We start from the raw sequence: 25734 nt of genomic DNA, 5'->3' as shown, positions 1-25734 counted from the left end.
GAATGTCGTGGACTGTTAATGCTCCTAGACCATCTGTGAATCATCTGAGGATTTACAATGGAATACTTGGAAACCCCATGGAAAACATCTGGAAGGTAAATTCAGTAAGATACTATAAATACTGAGAAGTACTCACTTATAATCTCATTATCACTTATCAGTAAAAGGTCTTTTAAATGCCAACACTCAAAACACAATCAGATTTCTGCGATCCAATCCTTTTAAATGAGAAAGAATTAAGTATACACTATAGAGCAAACAAAGCTCTTAGTCAGAGTAATAATGAAAATACAAATGAACAACAATATGTAGCAATTGTCGTTATGAGTGTACAAAAGAAAAAGTTCAGCAGACAAACAACACAACATTTAGCCCATCTCAAATGTGATGTATCCAGGTCTCGTGCCTGTTGAGTCTACTGAGTGTCTTTTATGCTTAATTCGAGGCAAACCAAAGTAGGTCTACCTGTTTTTTGTTTGCTTGTAATAAGGAACCTCCTTTGACGGGAAAAACAGGTATGATAAATTTAGGCGGAAAATAACAGCAATTTAAAATATTTTTCATACAACAGGTATGCATTGGTGCACCTATTTAATTTTAATTATATGTGTGGACTTTTAAGACAGGTGTGTGTAGAGCTGTTGAATGGAATGAGCTCCCAAATACACCTCAAATATGTGAAACACTTACGTAACATGATAAAAATAACGATTTTCTCTGTTTCTATAAAACAATGCTGTAAACCACGACGGTAGTATCGTGTGATGGGTGTGATGCAACAAGAGCAGGTTAGACTTCCGGCCTTCGAAGGGCGCTTTCAAGTGATGTACGTTTGAGTTATCGCGTTTTTCTCGTAGACATCTTACGTCACTCTCACGGAAGTGTTTGTTGTTTTTAAAGTAAGCTAATAAACTGTAGCATCGCTTCAGTGAAGTAAAAAAGTACGGGTCTACGGTTTAACAATAACGAAAGGCTGGAAAAGTTTCTATGCTGTCCTTCGAGTCTCTTTCTAAGTAAAACGCTATCGATTAACACAGCAGCTGCTCAAGTTTTTTGGATCATTGTTGGCTCAAAAATAGTTAGCACGTAGGCTAACCAAAAAGATACGACTGCGTGAGTCGTTTGTAGATAGCCTATCAACTATCTGCTGAATGTGAAATGCAAACATATGTTTCCCTTTATTGCCATGCATTAAATTTTTAGTGTGATAACTAGTAAGTTAATGGGCTAATTTAGTAATTACGTTCATAACTAAAGCACTGGCATCTACTTTCTAAAAAGAGATTGCGTTATGTATGGCTGCGCACCATTTTTTAGGATTTGTTCATCTACTGAAAAAGGGACTGTATAAGAATCAAGTCTGTGCAAAAAACAGCATCTTATCTTTGGCGTCAGCTCAAGTTGTCCTGTAAGTGCACATGTACGGTGCAGTCTTCAAGTTTAAATTGAACCCGCACGGCACGGACATGTTTTATGTGTTGTTCTATTCTTTTGTAGAATGACTGCACTGACAGACTTAGAACCTTTAGCAAAACGACTAAAGGTGGGAACAAGTGCTCCATTGTCTTCTTCATCTTCTCGTGGAGGTATTTGTCTAAAAATATTTCCCCCCCTGCAGAGCATATTACTACATTGCAGTATCCCCCCTTTGTAAAATAAAAATTCTGTGTTTTATTTGTCAGGCTCACTTTCGAGTAGTCAGAGCGTCGGTGCTGCGACTTCAGATCAAGAAAGAATGGAAAATAAAACCGAGAGAAAGGTGGTAATAAGGCCAAAAACAAGTGGAGCAGGTGACTTAAGAGGTGTCAAAATGAAAGGTCGCCTTCAAAGAATTGGTCCAACACAGCAACAAAAGTTCAGAAATACTCTTGAAAGATGGTTGATCAAGCCAATGGAAACCTCGAGTACAGGAGATGTGTGCCAAACCCAAAATGATGAAGAAATGATGGATGATGATGGTTTTCAAAGCACCTCAGCTCAGTCTTTAGAGTCCAAAGAAGCTGAAATACTTTTTGTCACTGACACAGATGAAGAAACCCAGCCATTAACTCCAGCAGACTTAGATCAAGATCCTCCTGTATCACCAGCTGCCAAAGATTCTGCAGGGAGTGATCTTACACCAACATTGCTTCAAAGTGATGATGATTTAGAAACAACAAAAATGGACACATGCCCAGCAACCTCCGATGGTTCAGTCAAACTCAATTCTAAAATTACAGACTTCTTTTCGGGGGTGTCATCACCAGGTTTTCCTGGGAAACGACGCAGGTCAGAAAAGTCTCCAGAGAAACAAGATACAGAAAATAAACCTAACCCTTCTGAAGTCAGTTGGCTCGGGACACCAATAAATGAGCTAAAGAGGATGCCAGAATGTGGCAAACCACTTCCTCCACTGAAGAATGTTCCTGGCCATCACACCGTGATGATTAGGGTTTGATCAGTTCTCTTCTATTCAGATGACAGCACAGATATAGTAATATACCTAACAATTCAAGAAGTTAATGTTAAACCTAAAAATTCAAGAATTCAATATTAATTGAATTTGAAATTCACATGTGATTTTAAGAGATTTTGTTGTGATTTCATCTCAGTGTTTATCCTGAATATATAGAGTAGACATACTTGTATTATTAATCATGAGACTGTTTGGTTTGTGTACGTGGAATGTCCATACTAATGTCATTTATTTTGATTCCCATTAACAGACAGATCTTCTTCAAAAGGATAAAGTTCCTGTTCCATATCCCACTAGATTTCAGGATGCCTGGGATGATGTACATGTCAAGATGCCTTGTTCCAGCAGGAACTTATTTCCTATAGAAGATGAGGTAAAGGCTCAAGTGTTTAAAACTTATTTTCGATGTGAATTAAGAAATGCACATGAAGTTACAGGTTGAGGGCATAAATTCGCAAGTTCTACTTAAGTTGTTTAAGTTGTGGGTTATGTAATCAGTGCAGTCACATGATACACATTACTGAAGGCAACTATTTAATTATTTAAAGCATCTAAAGAGAACCATAATTAGATGGCAAAACTATGGATGATGAATGAATGTAAAAAAAACAAGATGTATGTAAAAAACAGTCATAGTAAATTAATAGTATGTGGAAAAGAGAATATTTAGGACAAATGTGCATGGTGCAATGTCCTATCTGATGAGGCAGTGATGCTTCATGCTCAAATAACTAATCACATAGTGTTTTGAGTGTCACGTCTTACTCGTATAGTGTCCTAACATAACAGTGACAGTGGATGCTAGAAGCTTCTCTGCACCAGTGCTACATAGGCCATCACTGTAAACTCTACCCAGTTTAGCCTTTGTTTACTGTCTGTAATAACCTTTGATAACATAAAGGTATCATAATTCAGTTAGTTTTTAAAGATTTCTTTATATTAAATCAAAAACTTAATAATAAACAACGTCAGGAACATTCCATGTACTTTGTGATTTAAAAAAAATCTTGCATTAATTAAAATTTAATGCATAACCTTTAAATTTACTGTTCATCAAATGTCACGTGCTTAGGCCTTACCTTTGACCTCAGTATTATCTTTCTCTCCTGTCTTCTCTTTCATGCCTCTTTCTTGATTTCAGAGAGTAAAGCTGTCACACTTTAAGATTTTTCTTCTTCTAGGGAAATAGAGCAATTGATGCAGGTTGTGTTACAAACTGCACAGAGGGAGTTTGTATGTTTGCTGATATTTGTTGAGCTGCATTTAAAAATGAAGCATCTTAAACTCTGTTTATGGTTGCTCATGAATTGCTAAGTCCAAAAACTGCAACTTTACTTGCTTTAATGACATGAACACATGACAGGAATGAGAAGTAAAAAAAAACAATGTGTGCAGTGTGCAGATGGGACCATGGGGTGGCGTTAATTTCTCGCTGATATCAGAGGTAAGCAGCACCAGGCTGCAACACAGAAAAAAAACCAACTCCTTTGATATTTTTGTGAATTCAATGGACTCTAAAATGTGGTTCACTAACTCATTAATGCTGCTCTGGATCCTGCCAGCTCACTTTAACTCCTGCTTGTTAGTTGCAATAGTTAGAACAGTTCTAAGTTTGTAACATTATAGCTGGCAAGATGTCAAAAAATAGCAAAGCGTATGGTGCTTATTCATCCAGGCTGGGGTTATTCCTTCAACAATAGCTGTAAAGATTCCTCACATCTCTGAAGTTATGAAGTACAACAAAACAACACAGTATTATTGTTTATACATAAAAAATCTCAGACCTGAAATGTATACTTCCACAGGAAACACAAGAACTGCAGAATAAAAGTCGGTGGGAGCTGATCAAGGAAACTTTAAACAAGACATTTACAAATCCTCATGAGCTGAAGGTACGTTTTGTCCCTTCATTGGCAAGACAGTATGTCTCCTCTAGTATGTCTCAGTTGTTGTTACCAGACTCTACCATAAGATGGCATGATTAACCCAGAAACCAAAATACTGTCACAGAATTTAAGTAAGCTGACACTTTAAAAATGCAGGGATGCATACATATGGAGTAATTGTGACTTGAAGTGATGTTTAAGATTAATTTTGATTATCAATCTTATATGTTTATTTTTGTGATATTACAGAATGCAATGTTGAAGTACAGTGCATCACATGCCAAGAAATGGGACTTCGCAGCGCTTCATTTGTATTGCACAAAGGTAAACAGCATAGCTATCAGAGTGTGATGATTAATAATTGTTGATTTTTTAATCGCGTTGAAAATATAGTGAATTAAGCATCTTTTGTTTGGAGCTGTCATCGAATTAATACTGACACAGAGGTCTGTAATCACACACAAGCACATCTTAAAGATGTCAAAAGATTAGCTGTAGTATAATAAAGTATTAAGTAGCTAAGTATTAACTGTCCAATCACGATGCTTAATTGCCAGCAGAAAGCACCGTGTTCATCTGTTAATTATTCTGCTATAAAAACACTATTAAAAAGCAGTATGAATCAGTATCAGTAGATAAGACTAATAACCAAATTTGCAGCTCCATAATTGCAAATACTATGAAGACATTACAGACACAACTTGTTTGAGGTTATTGATACTAAGAGAGATTTGTCTGGTTAAATCCTTGCCATCCACACCTGGACTTCATTAAAAGGATATTAAAATGATACAATTGTACCTTATAAAAACTTAAGATAATTGTTTTAACGGAGAATATAAGGTAATTCTAAATTATTCTAAAGTTCTCTTACTAATGTAAGGAAATCAAGTTTTGATAGATTCCCCTTGAAAACATTTGATTTGTTTTGCCCTTTTTCAGACTTTCCTTTTCCAGCATTACAGACATGAGAGTGAAAACATTGCTCATAATTATAGAGAATTTCACAGGTTTTAAGATGTTGTTTACATGATTTTTTTGGTACTGTCCCAAGCTAAGTAAAAGCACAAACAAAGATGAGCCTGAGTTGCATCATAATTTCCAGAGCACTGTTGGTTCACAGGTCTTTGCTCAGAGTTGTCAGCGTCTTCTCCGGCCTTGTTTGGAGCCCATCCATCATCTGTCTTAATGTGCTCTGTGTCATTCTGTGTAGAGAATCACAGAGGACTGTACTACAATCTGCCTCATGAAGGGGATGCGAATATTCCACTTGAAGCGATAGCTGTGTTTTTATGTTTAATATAAGTAGCACTGAGCCCGTAAGAGTAAGAAATACTCTTTTTTTTTCACGGTGAAGTATTGCTACATCACCATGTACTACATGGCATCAGCTATATGTTTCACCGATATCTCTTATGCCGCATGAAAAAGGACACGTAAACCTTTTTTCATCAATGTCATTATACCAAATGGGTTTCTGTTATTTTGCTGAGCAATAATGGATTTAACAGCGGGACAGAATCCTGCAGCCCTTTACAGGCAAAATGGGAGTCGAGAAAATATTTGGTCTTTAGTCAAAAGGTCACATTTAGTAACTTGTCAGAAATGAAAGTGGTTGAGTTTACATTCTCGGAAACTGATTTATTCCAGCCTTATGATGTCAAATAAATTGTATGGTGTATGTATGATATAATTTATGTTATAAAGGGAATTCTGTTAGCAAATTTTCAACATGTTAAGGCTGAGAAGCTTTAGCCATAGGCTAAGTATTATTGTTTCAGCTGGCTTTGGATTGTGTCATTTGTCAATTTGAATGACAAAGTTGTCTTATATCATACAAAAAAATACCAACTACCAATGAACATTTCATATAAAGTCACATTTTAGATGAGGCCCCTTGTAAAGTGTAGATAGAGACATCAAACATCTGCTTGTGTGCACATTTGACTGCTAAATTGTAAAAACAAAAATTGGTATAATTGAGGGTTATGTTTGATACCAGCTGATAACTAGTGACGTAAGTGTCACTGATGGGCACCGTACTTAACTCTTTTACTTTTGTGCCATATAGAATTTACTCAGAACTTTCATGTGTTACAAATCTGTGATTTTTATATCATTATTATTAAAGGGCTGAGGCCACCAGAGCCGAGCTCCACCTCCCGATAACGAAATCACTGCTTGTTAGAGCTCAGCTTTAGCTCCATCAGCATCACAAACTTGCATACAGAATTGCCCCTTAAACACAGTAAAGTTAGCCACAGTAGACTTATTATTACTTATTATTACAAATTCAGGAGATGCCAAGTGAATAAAAAGTAAAGAATTAAAAGACAGCTATTCCAGTTATTCTACTAATGGAAACACAGTTTCTTATATTAATCCTATAAGCTCTTTTAGATACAATATTTTATTGAATGATAATTCTATAATAAACAGAAAAAATAAGATTGCTTGTTTTTTAAATGCACAAATGACACAATAAATTTAAATAACTGTCAGTCTTCTGCTTTTTATAGTTTCAGTGGAACTAATTTCTACTAAAGGGTAATTCTCCCAGTTGAACCCAGAATTAACCCTGGAATAAGCCAATAGTCTTCATGTGTGTAAATGATCCAAGAGAGCAAGTAGAGTTTAGTATTTGTTGACATTTAATTAAAAATAAAAGCGTTTGCTTTACTTCCAATTGTGTGGAAAAGCGAACAGCGTAGAATAATGCACGCAGCTTTTCACCTCCTGACGTCTCCCGTGCTCCTTGCCACATTGTATGATTTGAGTGTCAGAAAAAAGGAGGGATTGAATAGCATGGAGTGACGGGCCAGGCAGTTTCATTGAATATTCATCTGAGGACGGATTCCTTATGAATAAGTGAACAGCTGTTGACAGAAAGCATCAGTTTTGTTCTCTTTCATCCGCCCAGTCAGTGCTGTATTTACAGTTAGGAGCATGTGTGTTTTACTTTTACATGGTCTCATGTCCGTGGACTTGGTTAAGCAGATTGCTTTAATTTGTAGACCTGTTGGGAAAACCTCTGGTTTCTTGCTGCTTACACCCCCACGTCTTGGTTGATTGCTTTGTCATTTCGGTGCGATGTACAGAGCAGTATGAGGTCATACAGAGAGTTAGTATAGCTGATTTGATGCAAGTCTTCTTCTGATTTAAAGAGTTCAGCTTATACTGCCTCAGCTATTTCTACTGTCTCCTCCGTCAGCTGCCTTAATTTATAATGCCTGTAGGAGCAGTTTACGATGTCAGCTAGGTCATTACTTACAACACTGTTTAGTCAGGCTTCTTTTGCCATAATATAAATGTCCAAGGCTAAATCAACAGTAAAGGCTTCATGTGCTGGGAACACACTGTCCTTTCTATTTCAGACACTTGGTCATTTGCATCTCTTCCAAGAAGACTGTTTAATCAGTTGGCATGCAAGTGTAACCTTGATGAAATTGCTCTGTTATTGATCATTCTGACATTTTGTAGCCAATATGGATGTAAAAAAAAAAGAATATATAATGTCTGTTATCTATACGATTCATAAATGTGGTGTAGTCATGGAGGATATGCTACTATGGGGTGATATTATTATTAACATAGATGACCTGTCCCACTTAGACTTGATGTATTTTTATAATATGTCACCACATCTTTCACATTCTCTTTTTAATTATCAGTATAAGAAGAGAACAGTTAGCTGTAACAGTCATTGAGCTCCCATAGATGTTTTACATCTGCATATTGTGGATTGGAATGCCCTTTGATTTTCTATAGTGCAGATATTTCAACAGTATTTGTTTCACCCTAAAAATTTTGATATGGATCATAGCTCGTGATTTTCTCTGTCTGTCTCAAACTAATCAGCCGAAACAGCTAATAATGTCACAGCTGATATTTGTGGCAAAGCAACAAATATAAACAGATCTCTGGTTCTCTCCAAGGTCCTGGAGCCTGATGCTGCTGAACATCTGTTTGAGTCCCTGCTGCCAGACATGGTGCAATTAGCGCTGAGAGCATCTGAGCTCTGTACCAAGGTAAATCCGTTGCTAACCAATGGAGACCGACATACTGGTCTTTAACATTATAGATCATTGCAGCACATTGATCAGAAAAGTCATATAATCCTGTAAAATCATAGTAAAAATTATGAGTTCAAAACACATAAGATGAGATGTTTTGATCATCTGGATCTTACATCGTGTAGTTAGTGTGTTTTTGCAGTAGGAAAAAAATTCATGCCCTAATTTGACCAAGCAGCCTATCATCTTGTTAAATATTACTTCACTGCATTGATTTTATTTCTACTGTGATTCATTTAAAAACTCAAACGGTCCCTCACAAGTAGGCACATTAGCCAAACAGATTTGTAAGGGAACATTATTCATGTAGCAAACTCCGCATTGTTCTTCCTTGCTTATACAAATTTATTTATAAAATCATAACTGTAAATCTCCCAGACATGAGGGTGTATGGACTTTGATTTAAATTAAAGGTTGATTTAGGAAGCACATAATGGTGCAAGATTATTAGGATTTTTTTCAGCGTCTAATTCAATAAATTGACAGAACAAATTATTTTGACCTTCCTCGGTTGTACCTATTTTCCTCTTCTAGCCAATACCCCTCCTCAAGGCAGGCATGAACCACTCCATCACCATGTCTCAGGAGCAGGTGGCATGTCTGCTCGCCAACGCCTTCTTCTGCACCTTCCCCCGACGGAACTCTAGAAAGACCGAGTACTCCAACTACCCAGACATTAACTTTTTCAGGTAATCTGGGGATGTACTACTCTTTGACTCATGGTGCTAAACGTAATATGATGTTGTTCGGTAAAGTATGTATTCGGGACAACTAACTTCATTCACTATGCATGCTTTCCTTATTGTCACATGACATAATGCTGGTCTTTGTCAGGATTATCAATGTAGGTCTTCACTTGGAAAGTATGAAGCATGGCTTGAGGGAAACCAGGGCCCAGGATGTGCAAAAAGGGAATCCTGTAGTAAAACATTTTGAACATAGGAGTATCAGTGTTGGCTAATTGAGCCACGCAGCAAGCTCCTGGTAAATGCAAATCATCCATCAAGCCTATCATTGAACTTTTTTCATACATAGAAGAAGATAGATAATGGCGCATTTTCACATGGATTTTTTCTACTGAGTGAACACAGATGTCTCAGGAAATGTTTGTTCATGAAAATTTGCTTCAGAGATAGATGTAAAAGCATCATGGGAATTCATCAGTAAAATGTATGTGAGCTCAATTCAAGAATTTAGAGATATTACATAGTTTTGCATTTTCTTTGCATTTTGATTTTAACTTTCATTTCCTTTTTCTTTTTTGTTTTTAATGCAGTCTAGTTCAGTTAGAGTCCAGAGTAGATTTTCTTGTTTCAGTTTAGTTTTTGCTGTTTGAAAATATTCAATTTTAGTTTTCATTGGTTTCATTGTTAATTTTTTGTCTTTTTGATTATTATTATTTGAAGGTGATTTGTCAGAGGAAAGATTTAGGAAATTGGTACAGCTATGAGAATAAAAACACAACTTACAGAGTCTCAATAAACACGCCCATCAGTGCCTCAACAGGCACTTTGTTAATACAATTTTACCAAACTAACAAATACTAGAAATATGGATGTTCCCTGCATTTTTTTTAAGTTTTCTAAGTTAGGAAAATCATTAAAGTTATTCAATTAATTCTAATTAGGTCTAGTTTCTATTTTTATTTTTGTTATGTAAATTTTTACACACCCGCTTTTAGTTTTTGCTTTAGTTTCAGTTAACTATAATAATCTTGCAAAGATTAAGTGACAAACTATGACCTAAATGACAGGTTGAACAGAAATGTGCTAGAGCCAACCCTGAAGGGAGTGTTTCTCTGAACGAACTGGTGCTGGTGCTTTCCGTTGAACATAAATTTACATTTATTCATCGAATTTGAACGATGCTACTGTTTGCTTTCTCTTGCACTTGAACGTTTCTCCAGTATGAGAATGTAAAAACAAGTGCATTCCATTCAAAAACACTGCATGCGACAAACATTAGGGTGTTTTCTTAATTCTGCAAACTTTCACTGTGGAGATTGTGTGGGCGGTGTAATGTAAATGAGTCTGCAGTTCACTGCAGAGTCATCTCTGTTGGCATCACATTGTAATTACCTAAATGGAAGAGGAAATTAGATTAACATTGACTCAGATGGCTGCTTGTGACAATAGAGAAGGCCGTTGGCTATTTTGCAAAAGGCAGTAAAGGAGTTCACTGGCATCTGAATTTCATTTATGTTGTGGTTGTGCTGTAATTTCAAAGAAACTGCAGCATCGTCCCCTTTTCTTCCTGCGCAAAAGTGTCCTAAATATCCTATGTGGTATGAGACAGAAAATTAAGTTTATTTCATTATTCAAAATCCTTAATACATTTTTATTTCACAGGAATACCCAGAGGGTTACTAAAGGAAAAACAAACACTCATTATCTGCGAATTTATTTATTTATTTTTATCTCAAAGCAGTCTTCTTATTTGCATTGAGATAAAAGTGACTATAAACACTATTATCTTTGAGGGTTTTTTTCCAGCATTGACTCTGCCATTCAACATGTTCTTCCTGAAACTGTATCTATTATTTTACCACAGAGTGCAGCTAAGTTTATTAGAAACCCAGCAGTTACACTAAATGTAGCTATATACACCCTTTTACTGAGTTGCATCATACCTTCTGTACATCAGTTGGAGGTAAATTTATGTTATATAATTATATATTAATACCGTATTCCCTAAAGACTGTATGGCGATCTGTTACTAAAAGGCTGCCTTATGTAGTAGCTACCTTATGTCTAAGACATTTTCCCCGGGGACTACATGAGGCATGATTGTTTCTCGAGTCCACGCTGACAAAGAGAAATGAGTGCTGGAACTGACTTCAATGAATGAGTTTCCCATCCCCTAAAGGGCTCTCAGTGCACTGAGCTTTTGTCATTATTTCATTTCCTTCACTTGGAATTTCTCTCTTTATATTGTGGCATGTGGGGTGAGCTGCAGGGTTTTTTAGAGTGTGCTTGAGTGGGAGATGGTGGGCTTAATGCTCAAAGTGTATTCAAACCCATCCACTGCGCCTCGCTGTTAGCAGCTTTGTGTGTATCTGTGCTATATTCCAGGGGGATTGCCTTTTTGCCTCCTGAGGACTCTGTTGCTTAAAAGGGACACGGGGCTTCTTAATGTATCCCCAAAGAGGGAGGCCTGTTTCCCTCTCTCTCTCCCTTTTTGAGTGAGTGCTGTGAAGTGGCACATGAGTATTGCTCTGTGATGGCAAGCCTGGGGCAACTCCGTTGTCGTAACAGCGAAGGAGCTCCTACATAACCGGCTACTGACTGAAAAGGGAACTGAGTGAGAGGTGAACTAATTCATATCAAACGTTAAAGCATGACTGAACTCACATGGCTAAAGTGGACATCCTGTGTCTCAATTTTTCTTGGTCCTAGCTGTGGCATTTTGATTGTGAGGGTTGGGCATTTGGTTGGGATGCTGTGTTAAACCAACTTTCTTAAGAAGTAAGCTTTTAATTTTTGTTTAAAAAACCGGATGTACAATATCAACAGTTATGTAATTAAATCCACGATTTGTTCTCATCTGCAGGCTTTTTGAGGGGTCCTCTGCAAAGAAGACTGAAAAGCTGAAAACCCTTATGTGCTATTTTAACAGTGTTACTGAGAAAAGTGAGTGGTCACATTTTCTTCATGTTAAAAATTTACTGCCACATAATTGTCTTGCCAGATAAAACATTTCCCTTGTTTTTTGCAGTGCCTACAGGTCTTGTAACATTCACCCGAAAAAGTCTGAATAAGCCACCAAATTGGAAAAGGTATAATAATATGATGTCAAAATAATATTATATGATGTATTCATTGGGCTGTTTGGAAACTAGCATGGATACATGTTCACATGTTCTTGATGTTGATTAAAAACTGGAAACTGTTTCAGCTCACAGACTCCACTCACGAAGCTCCACATCACCTGTGAAGGAACCATTGAAGATGATGGGTATGGAATGCTTCAGGTAAGAGAGAGTATGCGAGGAATGCACGAGTTGGAGAGACTTGAACCCATTGAATCTTTGCCCAAACGAGCTGTTTGTTGGAGTGTGCTTGGTTCCCATCCTCTTTCCCTTTACTGAGCCGCCTCATTCTAGAGTCTTCCACCCAGAATGCTTACTACTGCTGAAAAGGCCTTTGAGGGAGCATTTGATGTGTCGGAGGGAGTTTGCGCTGGGACTGGGGTCGAGGCCTCTGAGCCTCTTGTGCTCTCTGGGTCGACGATACTTCCTGTATACTGTCAGGATGGCCTGCTCTGGCTTTCACCTTTTGTTTGCCTCCAGTTGCCACAAACTGACAGTTGATGTGCACACATGAAAAGCTCCGGGGCACACTGCAACTTGGATTGATGGATGCTCCATGCTTTGTTGGGGTGGGGGCTGTGGTGAGGTGTTGACAGCCTGTCAAAGCAGACTTTGGAGGCTGGCTCGCTGTCCCAGAGATGAGTGACCAGTTTAGGGAGATCTGCTCTCAAACTGCTGCTCATCCCTTTGCAGCTTCTTCCTGGGGTTGTGAGGGGTTTGGTCTGGTCTGTCTACAGGCCAATGAGCAACTGTCAGAGATGAAATTGTAAGATTATATGTTCCACATGGGTGCTTTCTGACTAAAACAATCAATTCACGTCTCTCTGAGCTGAATCAATGAGATGAACGTTTGTTCTGAATCACAAACAGACTGAAATAGCAGTATTTGTGACTGGAGAAATATGTTTATTTTCACCTGTAGGACTGCTCTCTTCATTTGAAATTTGCTACTGGCAGCCTCATACCTAAATGCCTCTCCTGGGAAGAGTTTATTTTGGCATGGAGGACAGATCTCTGAGTAATGCCAGCACCTTAGGGCACCTTTCCAATCAGCTTGTCAGGGATTCTGTCACAAACTGAATAAAAAGGGCAAAGACCATTTCATGAGGTGCTTTCTTCCTGTTTCCAAAGCTGTCCATTTTAACGTCAGACAGAATGTTAGCAGTTAGATATTTTCTTTTTATTTTCTAACATTTTCACATGTGACAAAACAATAGATGCTGCAAGAGTATTAATAATGTTTCATAATCTTTCCTTCATCATCAACCATCTGTCTTGATTTGCAGGTGGATTTTGCTAATCAGTTTGTGGGAGGAGGTGTCACCGGGTCTGGTCTGGTTCAAGAGGAAATACGTTTCCTTATTAACCCCGAGCTAATTGTTTCTCGTCTCTTCACTGAAGCACTGGATCATAATGAATGTCTGATTATCACAGGTAAGTGACAAACACTCTTTAACCTTGTTAAACAGTAGTTGTTACTAAAGGAATCCTATTCAATGATTCACAATTTAATCATATGATTCCGATCAAATCAATAACGCCATAGTCTCATTCTTCTACTTTTCTTCTACTTTGCTTTTTCGAATTTGACAGTAGAGAAATTGCATTGATTTCTAGTCAAACCCAGCATGGAGAACACATTGCACAGCTTCAGTTTACAGCTTTCTGACTCAGCATGGGGCTAAAGGATGTTTGTGGCAATTGTCCTGTTTTCTGTATCTGTCCTTGTCACCTGTTTTCTTTTGATTGGGTACACACGGTAAATTCTGGAGACAGACTATGCTGTTCTGATTGCGCTGTTGGGGCTTTCTGTTGAGTAATACTTCAGAAAGGAGTGTTTGCCACAAACACGGCTGGAACAGGCCAGTAGACCCAGTAACAAGAGCATCCCTTAGGGAGCCCCAGCAGGAGGCTGATGGCACCTGTCTGCTTTGTGGCTTGATTGTGTTCGATGAAGACTTTAGACAACCAACCAAGATACAAACTAACAAAAAAAACAAACAAAATAAACAAACCATACTCAAATTCTCAAATATAATGTGACAGTAAAGGCCGCTAGTGGAACCAAGTCACACTAGTGAGTATGGTTGATGTGCCTTCTGATAGAAGTAAACAGAAATAGATTAATTGGTTTCACTGTGCAAGTGACCCAAAGCATACTGCTAAAGCAACCAAAGCAGTTTTCAGGGCAAAGAAATTTGATATTCTTCAGTGGCCAAGTCATCTAATCTCCGCTCAATAGAGTGTGCTACTCAGTTATTAAAAGCTTTAAAGTGAATACAGAGAAACTCAGAAACAATCATCAACTTAAGTACGTTAGGGCAAAGATTTGGCAGACCATCTCAAGGAAGAAACAGCATGTGGTGATGTTCATGCGCTCTAACTTCAGGTAGTCATTGACAGAAAATTATTTTCATCCAAGTATTAAAGACAGTATTTAAAATTCTGTTAGTTTAGTCCATTTACCGTAGTTTTCAGGTCATAAGCCGCTACTTTTTCCCCACACTGTGAACACTGTGGCTTATACTGACGTGCGGCTAATGCATTTTTTTTTCATGCGGCCAAAAACATTTTGCCTGGTAACAGTAGACCAATAAAATTGATAAGTAGTATATATACAGTATATATTTTTAGCGGTTGTTAAGAGACGTTGTAATGTTGTTTGTGCACTGTTCCGTAAAAAAACCATAAGCAAGGTAATTTGTGTGTTACCGATACGTACGTATACTTAAAGGTAGCCGTGTTACAGGCGCTGTTCGAGGGAAAAAAAGCATTTGCAGTATGTATTTTTGTATGTTACCATAACGTTTATGTTACCATGTTTATGTTACCTTACGGATTGAATTAAATGTTAAAAATCCTCACATGTAGTATTTCTGTGTAAATATCTCATATTACGAGTGAAACGCATACGGCTTAAAATCCGGTGCGGCCTGTACAAGTACAAAATTGATTTTCTTTCTAAAATTAGAGCATGTGGCTTTTAATCAGGTGCGCTCTGTAGTCCGGGAATTACGGTACTTTTGAGCCTCTGGCAGATGTCAGAGGTATGTAATGTAAATAATTCCTTTGCAGTTAATGCAATTCTTTTGTTAAACTATTAGAATTAAAGCTAAAAGTCTGCACTTTATTCACAGCTTGAATTTTTGATTTGACAAAAACAAAACAATTTGTCCTTGTCTAAATACTTATGGACTTGACTGTGTACCATTGATGTATATGTGTATTAAAAAAAATTTAAATTAACCAGATCTATCTCTCTTTGGCCCCACCGGACTTATTTATGCACCATTTATTTGAGTTATTTTATTTTGTATAACTGATAGAACATATAAGCTGCTGTAATTAATCCAGGTGTCTGCACAGGCCACATATTACACATTTTTGAAATCATGCTGAGTAAAATCACTATGAAGTACTCCAAATATCTACTATGTTTTTGCCTATTTCAGCTTGTTGTTTTGCATTGATTGCAATGTTTTGGTTAATCCACAACTCATTTCGATACCCTTAAGGGACAACAAACATCATGGATTACATTATATCATGTTTAAATAGAAACATCTTAAATTAAACGTCCTCCTTACATAGCACGTGCATTGGGTAAGAACAGGAAGTGAGGTCCTAGAGGCACCAGTCATACTGCAGCATAAGAGTTTCTCGCTCTCATAGAGTCACCTTGAGACTTCTTGCTGGCCGCCTTTCCCGCGTCTCTGCTTATGCCACTTAACTTTATTACTTGGGCCCAGAATTAATTATAGCTGGAAGACCTGACTCAGACCTGCTCTACTAATGGACTCTTCCATTCCATCATCTTTATTAAACCCGGGCTGTATCTCTTGTCCTCCACGGTAAAAGTCCAAGCCTTTGCTGCAATGTGGTCATGTGGTAAATCATGTTCCCTTGTGATACATTTTGGCATACAGTACTGAAGCTAATGGATCGTACTCCTGCACTGAAATTTGCAAAAGTGCCTTATCCTAATTGAATTTTCCTTGATTGCTAGATATCTGGCTGCCAGTGGGGCGGTCACAAGTATAAATAGTATCAAGGAGAACTCATATGAACCATATGAATGGTGGTGCTGACCAGAAAATGTGGTTCATGCTCGGTGCATGCAGGAGACAGTCATAGGGATTTTTCATTTTTATTTTTTCACAGTATTTTTTTTTTTTTTTACAGCATCTACAATTTGAACATAATTAAAGCTATATTTTACCCATGTGCTATCCTCTTTCGTTCAAATGCAGAAGTAAAACTTGTTAAAATGAGATACACTGCTGACTTTCTAGTGTCTGGTCTTCCACAAGAATGTGAGACAATTTGTTTTGATGCATTTACACATGAATGGGACGACCTTCAGTGAATTACACCCGCTGTTTTTTAATACGACCTGTTCATTTATAAATAATTTCTAAGGAACAGACATATCTTCTTCTAGCCAAGATCGATCCTCTTCAATTCTTACTAGAATAAATTTTTAAATGGCAAATGGGTTGAATAGAAAGCAAAAGCGTAATCTGTTTTGCTCCTGAAGAATGTGCCATTCAAATGCAAAAATGTTTGAGAAAAGAAATCTTATTTGGAAAACCAGTAAAGGTCAGGTGTATGCATAGTGTATGCACACAAAACCATCTAGTACAACAGCTGTAATATCCCATCTTTAGATTAGATATCAACATCACGAAAGTATTTATTAAGTAGTAGCTTTATGGGTTTTTTTATTCAGTTATAGTGCTGGGTGCAAGTTGACATGTGTTTGCCATCAATAGCGTGACTGAAAAGTACCTTTGCATGTACCTCAGTCTTTTGCAGACCTTTTGACCCAAAGTATGCATCTCTAATTTCAAATGTGCCAATGGCACTGAAGCTCAAAAAACTTCATATGGGCACATAAGTCATGTAGAAGGTTTATTTTCTAGCGCTGTTAAACTACACGAGGTATGTCATTGTCTTACTCATTTTGCTTATTTAAAAAAATAGAGGCTGGTTAATTATTAATGATGTGTCTGTCAAGTGGAGTGCACCCTAGAGATTCCCCCATGTGTTACTAATAATAGCTGCTGACCAAGGCTTCTCTACTAATCGCTTGGTTTATTCACCTTGCAGCATGAAGCATCTCTGCAAGTGCTCTCAACAGCTAGGTACTAATGAGTGTTAATGAATGGGAAGTTAATCTGTGGCCCAATTATATTGACTGTCCTGTTGTCTACCCCCCTCTGCTCCCTCTTTACGGGTGTTGAGTGCTTCGCTGTGTGCTGGTGGTCAGTCATTGCTGCTTGCATCATTTCAAGAGGGGTAACAACTTGACCTTCTGTTTTTCAGCAATCGGATGCTCTTCGATCACTTTTAACCCCCTAAAAAGTATTTAGTGCAAAAAATTAGTAATAATTTGTTTTCTTTTTCTGTGTGCATGACTTGTTTTAACAATATTAATTTTCCTTGTGGTTTTAAGCATTGAGCTGGGTTTAGGAGCCAGTTGTTTGTGTTACACTAAAGTATAGTAACATGGGGTTTCAACTACTGATAGCATTTAGGTGGGAGCCCTAACAGAGTTTTTAAATGTCATTGCTTTTACCTATCAAAGATTTGTTATTCTGTATGTTAACACAATAAACTAACCCACATATTAGTTTTGAATCATGAAGAGAAAGATAAATAATCTTTAATTCTAAGTATGTGTAAATAAAATTGAGATTTATATGTTTATATGTTGCCTGCTTAAGTGTGCCTGAAGTTCCTGTTTGTTATTAGGAACGCAGCAGTACAGTAAATACACAGGATATGCACAGACCTACCAGTGGGGTGGCAGCCGTTTGGACACAACTCCAAGGTATCTGGTAATTTTACTTGGTTTAAGACCTTTAACATTTTAAAATAATAAATAAAAACTGTTGTAACTTTGTTAGATCTCCTTACATTGATTAGCTTGTCTTTTTCACCACCTTGGTCTAGAAATATCTTGTAAAATAGTCACACTAGTCAAACTGTAGCATGACCAAAATTACTGCCAGCGTGTGCAATGAACCTGTGAAATTGTTGCTTCTGAAATAGTTGCTATGTCAACACAGCCATAAAACCCAAATGAGATGGAATCAGTTTTTTATCAGGCTGAGACCAAGTTGCCAGTTACAAGCAATCTGTTTGTGATAATATGGCCATTCACTCTGATAAATCAGCAGATATTGCAAATCTGTTGCCATCTACATACATAGAAATTCACAATTACTAATTACTTTCAGAGTCCAGACAGAATTTTGTGAATCTGAAAGAAAAATTTATATATTTCTCATTAAATAGTGATGTGGTAGCTATGGAATTTAAGCTGCAATTATTAAAGGAGTTACTGAAGGAAACATGCAGTGGTAGATTCTTTCCTTGAAATGCATGCAAGCCACACACAAACTCAACCAAGGTTTCCACTGGCCAGCTGGCCCCACTCTGAGATCCCATTTAGAAAGGTTACCATATTTAGTACACATACGTTTTCCTTTAACTTTAAATCTCACAATGGATGGATTGCCTTGTCTTTTCTGACTCAGGGCAGCATTTTGTTCCACTAAAACATTTCAAAACCATTTCTTTGATTGAATTTTTATTTCATTTTCAGTGATGGCTGGCAGAGAAGATGCACTACGATTGTGGCCATCGATGCGCTGCAGTTCAGGAACTTTCTTGAACAATTTCAACCAGATCGACTCAACCGAGAACTTAACAAGGTTGTCTTTTACTTTTGTTTCACTCCTTATTTTGTGTTATTTTTTGCAGTTGTTTTTCTTCGCTCTGTATGTTACGATGAGTTGAGTAAAGTATTTGCCCAAAATTGTTGAAATTAGGACCATAAATCTCGGGAGTTCGGTGTGGTCACTTATAGCTAGCTCCAAAAGTGAGTGAGTCCTCACAGACTTCATGGACAGCTTTGCAGCAGAAAGAATTATGTTTACAACTTTCTATGAAGAATTTTACCATAGCACACATCTTTAAAGGCCTAAATTTAGTATAATAAGGGATGTGGTCTCTTTGCATGCCAGGTTGGTTTTGTTGTAAGGCTGTCTCATATTAGCCAGTATTAACATCCCATTTATTATCATAGTGAATAATGGCTGCACCTTCATACCTATTGTGTGCTGACTGTTAACTCGCCAGTTCTATCCTTGTAGTAGATTCACTCCGGTAAGCGTTAATGACTTTGTGCTTCATCTCTGTCATCTCCTCTGGCCCTGCACCGGCTACATGAGGAGAGAGAATAATTATCAGGTGTGCCTGCTCCACCCCTCCCTCCAATTCTTGAGTTTACTGTTGCTGGAATTTGACACTATATGAACTGAAATCAATTGAATTGAAACACATAGAACCCCACAGCCAAGCCACTGCAATACCCAGATGCAGTTAAAACAATAGCTAAACAACAGATAACTAAACTTCACAGATGTAATCCACAAACCAGTTGGTTATGTCATAGTAGGTGCAGCCATCTTTTATATCCAGTCTATAATTTGTCTTATGCTTCACACCTGTTTAGATAGAAAAAAAAGAAAATTGTCATACATAGTGAGTGCTGCTGAAAATATACTTTTCCCCCCCCCTTTTTAAGGGCAGCACTGTACGTTTTGATTTGGCAAATTTTTACACTGCATGCAGAGGGATATGTGTAGCAGCCTAGCCTGCCAAGTGACTTTGTTAACCACTACACTATAGAGCAGCTAGGTTTTAAAAAAATCTACTCTTAATTTCTAAATTCTCGGTTAATTTTTTACAAATTTGTATTCATGATGGTGAATCTGTAGGGAACTTCTATCACTGCCACTGAAGTAATTTCATTTTAGAATTTTGATTTGCATTGTTTTAATGGTCTGAAGCCATTTGGTTGCGAATGGGGAAAAAAAGTCTCATCACAAATGTCACCTGAGTTGATATTGACTTGTGTTTACTTTTCTCAGGCTAAATAGATGAATTATGACGTGCCATATGCATGTAATACGTACTGATAGATTGCTGTATTTGTAAAGAATAAACATAATCATATTCATTACACTGTCCATTAGGCCCAGCATGAATTCTAATAAGCATAATTAACCTTAGTGCAATTAATCACCGTTAGCACATTTGCATCATGTTAAAGACACAAAAAACAAAAACAAAAGTCCTTTGTTATGTGTAATCTTCCCATGGTTGTCATATCTATTTGTAATAGAAAATCAAGATGTTGATGTTGTCAGGTCTGCTGTCAGAAATCATGGAGGGGTTTGACAGCTCTGACAAGGATTTAAAAAATGGACCAACATGAAGATCAATCCCAGTTCGACTATTGTTCAGTTAACTGTCATATCTGCCCTTTCACAGGAAGAATTTATGACTGGTCAGTTGGAGGACGGGCACTTACAATTCGTTTTCAGTATACATCATTAATGTTAAGAGTCCCCTGCAGATATCTCATGTAACAACCTTTTGCAAATAATTTGCCATGTCACTTACAACCCACCCAACATGTGATTTCATATGTTTTTGGTTATAACACATGGGTTTAGTCAAACGAATCGATAACATTGAGTGAATAGCCATGAAGTGGAACAATGATGCTAAATGACATCGTGTTAAAAAGACATGTTCAGCCTAGTCAACCAAACCTTATTTTTCATGGCCTGTCAGCAGCATGATTGTTATTACAAAACAAATATTCAATTACTTTTTGTAGTCAAACCATTTCACTTACATCACAGCTGGACAATTACACTATTTTACCACTTCGTTAGGTGTACCATGCTTGTACTGGGTTTAACTGCCTCAGTTGGCCATGGCATAGATTCAACAAGGTTGTGGAAAAATTTATCAGAGACTTTGGTCCATGTTGACACAATAGTATCACAAAGTTGCTGTTTATTTTTTAGCTGTACATCCGTGATGTTAAGATCCCATTTAATCAAATCCCAATGTTGCCCTTTCGGACTAGGATCTGGTGACTGTGGATTTTGAAGAACAGTGAACTCATGGTCATGTTCAAGAGACCAGTTTGAGATTATTTGAGCTTCTTTACATGGCATGTTATCCTGCTGGAAGAAGCTATCAAAAGATGTGTATACTGTGATCAGAAATGGATGGACATGTACTCAGTATTGAACCCTACAGCCAAGCCACAAACCACATCCTGCCACTGCAATCCAGAAACACTGAGGTAGGCTGTGGTGTTGAAGCAATGCTCATTTGGGGCCAAAAAATACCCCCCATAAATTACAGGACCACCATCAGCAGCCTGAACCATTGATACAAGGCAAAATGAATCCGTCCTTTCGTGTTGCTTACAATATAATTACATTAAATGATTGCATTTCTAATTTTCTGCTGTCTTTGTGTAGGCTTACTGTGGCTTTGCATGCCCTGAAGAAAAAAGTCAGAACCTTTCAGCAGTTGCGACAGGAAACTGGGGCTGTGGGGTTTTCGGAGGTGACACACGTCTGAAAGGTAAGCACTGACGTAACACTGCCGTCAGAGGATCTCGTGGCGAAATGGGCTCCTGTAATCTTTGTGCACTTGGCAGTCTAATTGGAGTCTCTTCCTCGATATAACAGAATGTATTTTAGATAGAAAAGCTCCAGCAGATCAGTGTGAGCTCCATTTGTCTTCTGGGAATGCGTTCATTTACTTAAGGCCTGTTCGTTGGCTTCCTTCTATTGATCAAATGACAAAGTTAATATGTTTCATTAATAGAGAAATTGATCGCCTGCTTGAGTCCATCAATCTGTTGCAGCTTTCTGTCTGTGCCTTGTATCACTGTCACAGCAAAGGGAGCTCCTTTTTGCCAACAATTTGCAGTAATAGCTCTGCTTCTCACTTACTATCTGACTTGGAGACCTTGTGCTTACAAAGTATACATCCATCCATTTATTAATTAGCTGTAGCAAGGTACAGTCCGTTATAGGCACTATCACTACTGTCTGCTTAATGATGTGCCTCCAGGGAAGAGCTCTGTAATTCAGATGCTGTTCTCTGCCTCGATTTATTGTCTGTAGCATCGCATAGACCCCCTTTTTTTTAATTGCCGGATAATTTTTGAGGAAAGAGTTGAAAGGAGAAGGGGAGAGAAACAGCTGAAATGAAGAGATTCAGCTCAGAAATCCTGTGAAAATGTTGATTCAGTTTTGCTCATTAACTTGGCAGTGTACTAACATTCATTAATCAGTAGACACATTTCCGGTCTCTTAAAATATTCACAGCTCACCGGGGCCAGACCTGGACTCCCTTTGTAACTAATCCAGCATACTCAGTAGGGGTGAGACCAGTTCCCCAGATAACTTACCTTTTGCTGTAGGCTACAGAAGCTGATACTTCTCAGTTTTAAACAAAAGCTATTGGATGACTTTTCAGACCTCTGTTTTATTTGTCTTTGTTTTGTTTTTGCAACTGAATCTATGAACGTGTGTGGAAAACTCTTCAAAAGAATGTTCAAATTGTTTTTAGCTTCTATATTTTCCTTTCAAGCATTTGCTTGAATCCTTAATATACTTGAATACTCAGTTATTTTCCTTTCGAACTATAAATAACATTTTTTTTAAAGTCCAGTTTAGTTGATATACTGCATTGAAACATATTTTGTGTCACATACACTATTGAGGCTCATCACTGCCTTCTTTTCCTCCAGCTCTGCTCCAGATGCTGGCAGCTGCTGAGGCGGGCCGAGACGTAGCCTACTTCACCTTTGGTGACAGCCAGCTCATGACAGATGTCCACAACATGCACTCTTTCCTCATTCAGAAAAATATCAGTGTTGGTAAGGGGAACAGCCCAGGCATCATGCCAGCTTCTTGTTTTTATGAAACTTTTTGCACTTTTACATTCAACATTTTTAAATTGTCAAAGATGCAATTAAAGAAATAAAGTAAATACAGATAATATGTATTGAACACGCCACCAATTTTCTAAGTAAATATAAGTAATATAAGTTTTAAAGGTGCTATTGACATTAAATTCTCACCAGATGTCTGTAATAACCAATCCAGTCCATACATGCAAAGAAATCAAACCATAGATGTCCATAAATTATATGTAACAATGAGAAGTGACACAGAAATGGTACTGAACACGTGAAGAAAGGGAGGTGCGAAAAGGCATGGGAAGAGAGGACACCAGCTGACATCTATCAGTAATCAGAAAGCAATCCTGCCACTTTGTGCAAATTAATATCAACTGGTTTGGTTCCCAACCGATGGCCTATAAAAAGGTATCTCGTTACCATGGTGTCACACAAGAAACATTTCATGATGGGTAAAATCAGTGCGCTTTATCAAGACCTTTGCAGCCTTATTGTTGTAAAACATACTCATGACATTGGTTACCGAAGAATTTTTAAGCTACTGAATTTTCCAGTGAACACTGTTGGGGCCACAATCCAGAAGTGGAAAGAAGATAATTTCATCATAAACTGGCCATGACCAGGTGCTCCCCACAAGATTTCAGACAGAGGAGTGAAAATAATTATCAGAAGAATTGTTCAGGAACAATGGAGTTGACTGACTTGTGGAGAGCTACAAAAAGGAAGGATGAATGGAAAAACTGGGGATATTTTTGCTAAAAATCTGTTGCCATCTACCAAAAGACAATGGAAACATCCAAGGAAACTTTCAGTTGGTTTTGGAGAAAGCACATAAAGCTCTATGGAAAGCACTAAAGCTCAGAGTTCATAGAAGGGGCCCACAAAACCTTCAGGAGTTGAAGACTGTGTGAAAGAATGGCCGTGGCATGACAAGCTGTCATCACGATCAGGCTTTTGCATGTTCGATACTTTTTCTCGTGTCACTTCATTATGTAACATAATTATGTTACATCTATGGTTTGATTTCTTTGAATGTCTGGATTGGATGGGTTGTTGCCGACATCTGGTGAGAATTTCATTACAATAGCACCTTTCGAAACATATTTACTTAGAAAATTTTTATTATTTTTACCAGCTGTAATAATCCAATTATTTTTTGTTATGAGTTTTGGAAAATAATATGATCTCATGAACCATGAAATTTCCATCCTATATTTCAGTCTAATATGAAGATTAGACAATATCTCCTTGTCTTGTTACAGGAAAGGCGTATGATCTCTTGGGGCAGTATTACAGCTCAGAGTGCAAGAACTGCCTTGGTCGACGCCCTGACGTCAGCCTCTATTCCTTCATCTACCAGCAGGTCAACTCCTCCCTGGCGCCTGATGACTCCAACATGGGTTCAGCCAGACAACACGCACCCACTGACTGCCATTAAGGTTAGGTGGCTGATGAGTCACCGTGATTTGCCTTTAAAAAATGAACATTAAATGAATAAAATATTTTCAGTTCCTTTGCTTTTTTAACAAAATCTATTTTCTTTTGTTCATATGATGGTGGATGTACCAGATGTGGTTTTAACCACAGGCTGATAAAAATGATAATGAAGGTCTAGCATGCATACTCTTTAAAAAAGGCAGGGGGTGGTTAGTTATGGCCGCGTCTGGCACTGTACTCCAAGATGTGTTCATTTGGCTGTAGCTGGTAATACTGCAGTAGATTGAGCTTCAGTGTGACGCGATTGTGATTTTAATGGTGAAGCAAAGGTTGCCATCCATCTTCTCAGTTTGTCATGTTGCCTATTTTTTACACCAGCACATATCCAGCCTAATTGAATTGGCTGTCAGAAATCAAGTTAGAGGAAAAGAGTAATAAGAATTGTGTGTTGGAAAGCTTGCGGTCCCAGAAAAGTGGTTTGATTTAAAGAGCAGCCTATTTCTCAGCAATAATCGCTTAACTTCTGTGTTTATTTATTTGCAGGCATTGAAAATGGATCCATTCAGATTACATTGTTGTGGGTGTTTCTCTGTTTGTGATTGCAATTAAGATATTAAAAAATAAGTGTTTGCGTCTTCCATTCATTTCAATGTAAAACAGTTTTCTTTGCCTTTTTAATTTTTATATAACATCACTAGAATTAAAATAAATATTCTTGGCAAATTTTGTTTTTCAAAGAATTATAAAAGGTTACATTAAAAATCAACAGCACAATTTAAATTGAGCCACAAATCTCATCTCTGACTTGATGAATGATGGTTCCTTGTCCCACAGATGTTATAGCAAAATGACTTTCTACACAGCCTTACCATTTATCTGTCCCCAACTATTGCTTCATCCTTTCCTTCACAGTTTAATAAGGTCACACCTTTTATATAAACTGCACATGACACCTCATTAAGTGAAGAGTAGATCATAGAGCATCCAGTCAGATCTGGGAGTCAGGTAGTGGGAATCTGTGTGATTCGTCTGCCTGTTATACAAAATGCAGCTTCTTTTGCGTCAAGAAGCTGGCTGACCGAAGTTTCTGCAGGTAGATCTTTGGCACAATGTGTTTAGCTTTCATGGATTTCCATGGGTCTTTATTACAATTATGTATTTAAGCCAATTTGTGTTAAATAAAAGCTGATTAACACCATTAGCAGTCTGACATTGATACAGTTTTATCCTTTAATGGTAACTAAAGCATGGGCTCAAGCTGTAATTGT

General features: G+C 37.6%; 1 protein-coding gene across 1 annotated transcript; it reads left to right on the top strand.

Annotated features, from left to right (window-relative positions):
- Positions 1 to 875: 875 nt before the first annotated feature.
- On the top strand, positions 876 to 25110 carry LOC146568659 (poly(ADP-ribose) glycohydrolase). Its single transcript, XM_085284844.1, has 17 exons — positions 876 to 1408; positions 1498 to 1586; positions 1683 to 2431; positions 2706 to 2828; positions 4261 to 4347; positions 4591 to 4665; positions 8277 to 8369; positions 8949 to 9103; positions 11964 to 12043; positions 12129 to 12189; positions 12309 to 12384; positions 13509 to 13656; positions 17977 to 18055; positions 18833 to 18941; positions 21576 to 21681; positions 22859 to 22987; positions 24292 to 25110. The coding sequence occupies exons 1-17, from the start codon at positions 1296 to 1298 to the stop codon at positions 24465 to 24467; spliced, it is 2448 nt and encodes an 815-aa protein (XP_085140970.1). The 5' UTR covers positions 876 to 1295; the 3' UTR covers positions 24468 to 25110.
- The last annotated feature ends 624 nt before the right edge of the window (positions 25111 to 25734 follow it).

Source organism: Mchenga conophoros, linkage group LG8 (genome assembly GCF_057382185.1).
Source record: "Mchenga conophoros isolate Kocher_MC1m ecotype Shallow Benthic linkage group LG8, M_conophoros_male_GT1.1, whole genome shotgun sequence".
NCBI lineage: Eukaryota > Metazoa > Chordata > Actinopteri > Cichliformes > Cichlidae > Mchenga > Mchenga conophoros.
The sequence above is the reverse complement of the archived record's forward strand: the minus strand, read 5'-3'. Positions and strand labels throughout refer to the sequence as shown.

What these genes read in the sequence shown, in the direction of transcription:
- LOC146568659 (XM_085284844.1), top strand. Translation starts at nt 1,296, where the DNA reads ATGGCTGCGCACCATTTTTTAGGATTTGTTCATCTACTGAAAAAGGGA. An exon ending in TAACAGTGTTACTGAGAAAA is followed by an intron (nt 12,044 to 12,128) that starts GTGAGTGGTCAC and finishes TGTTTTTTGCAG; the next exon opens with TGCCTACAGGTCTTGTAACA. An exon ending in AAGCCACCAAATTGGAAAAG is followed by an intron (nt 12,190 to 12,308) that starts GTATAATAATAT and finishes AAACTGTTTCAG; the next exon opens with CTCACAGACTCCACTCACGA.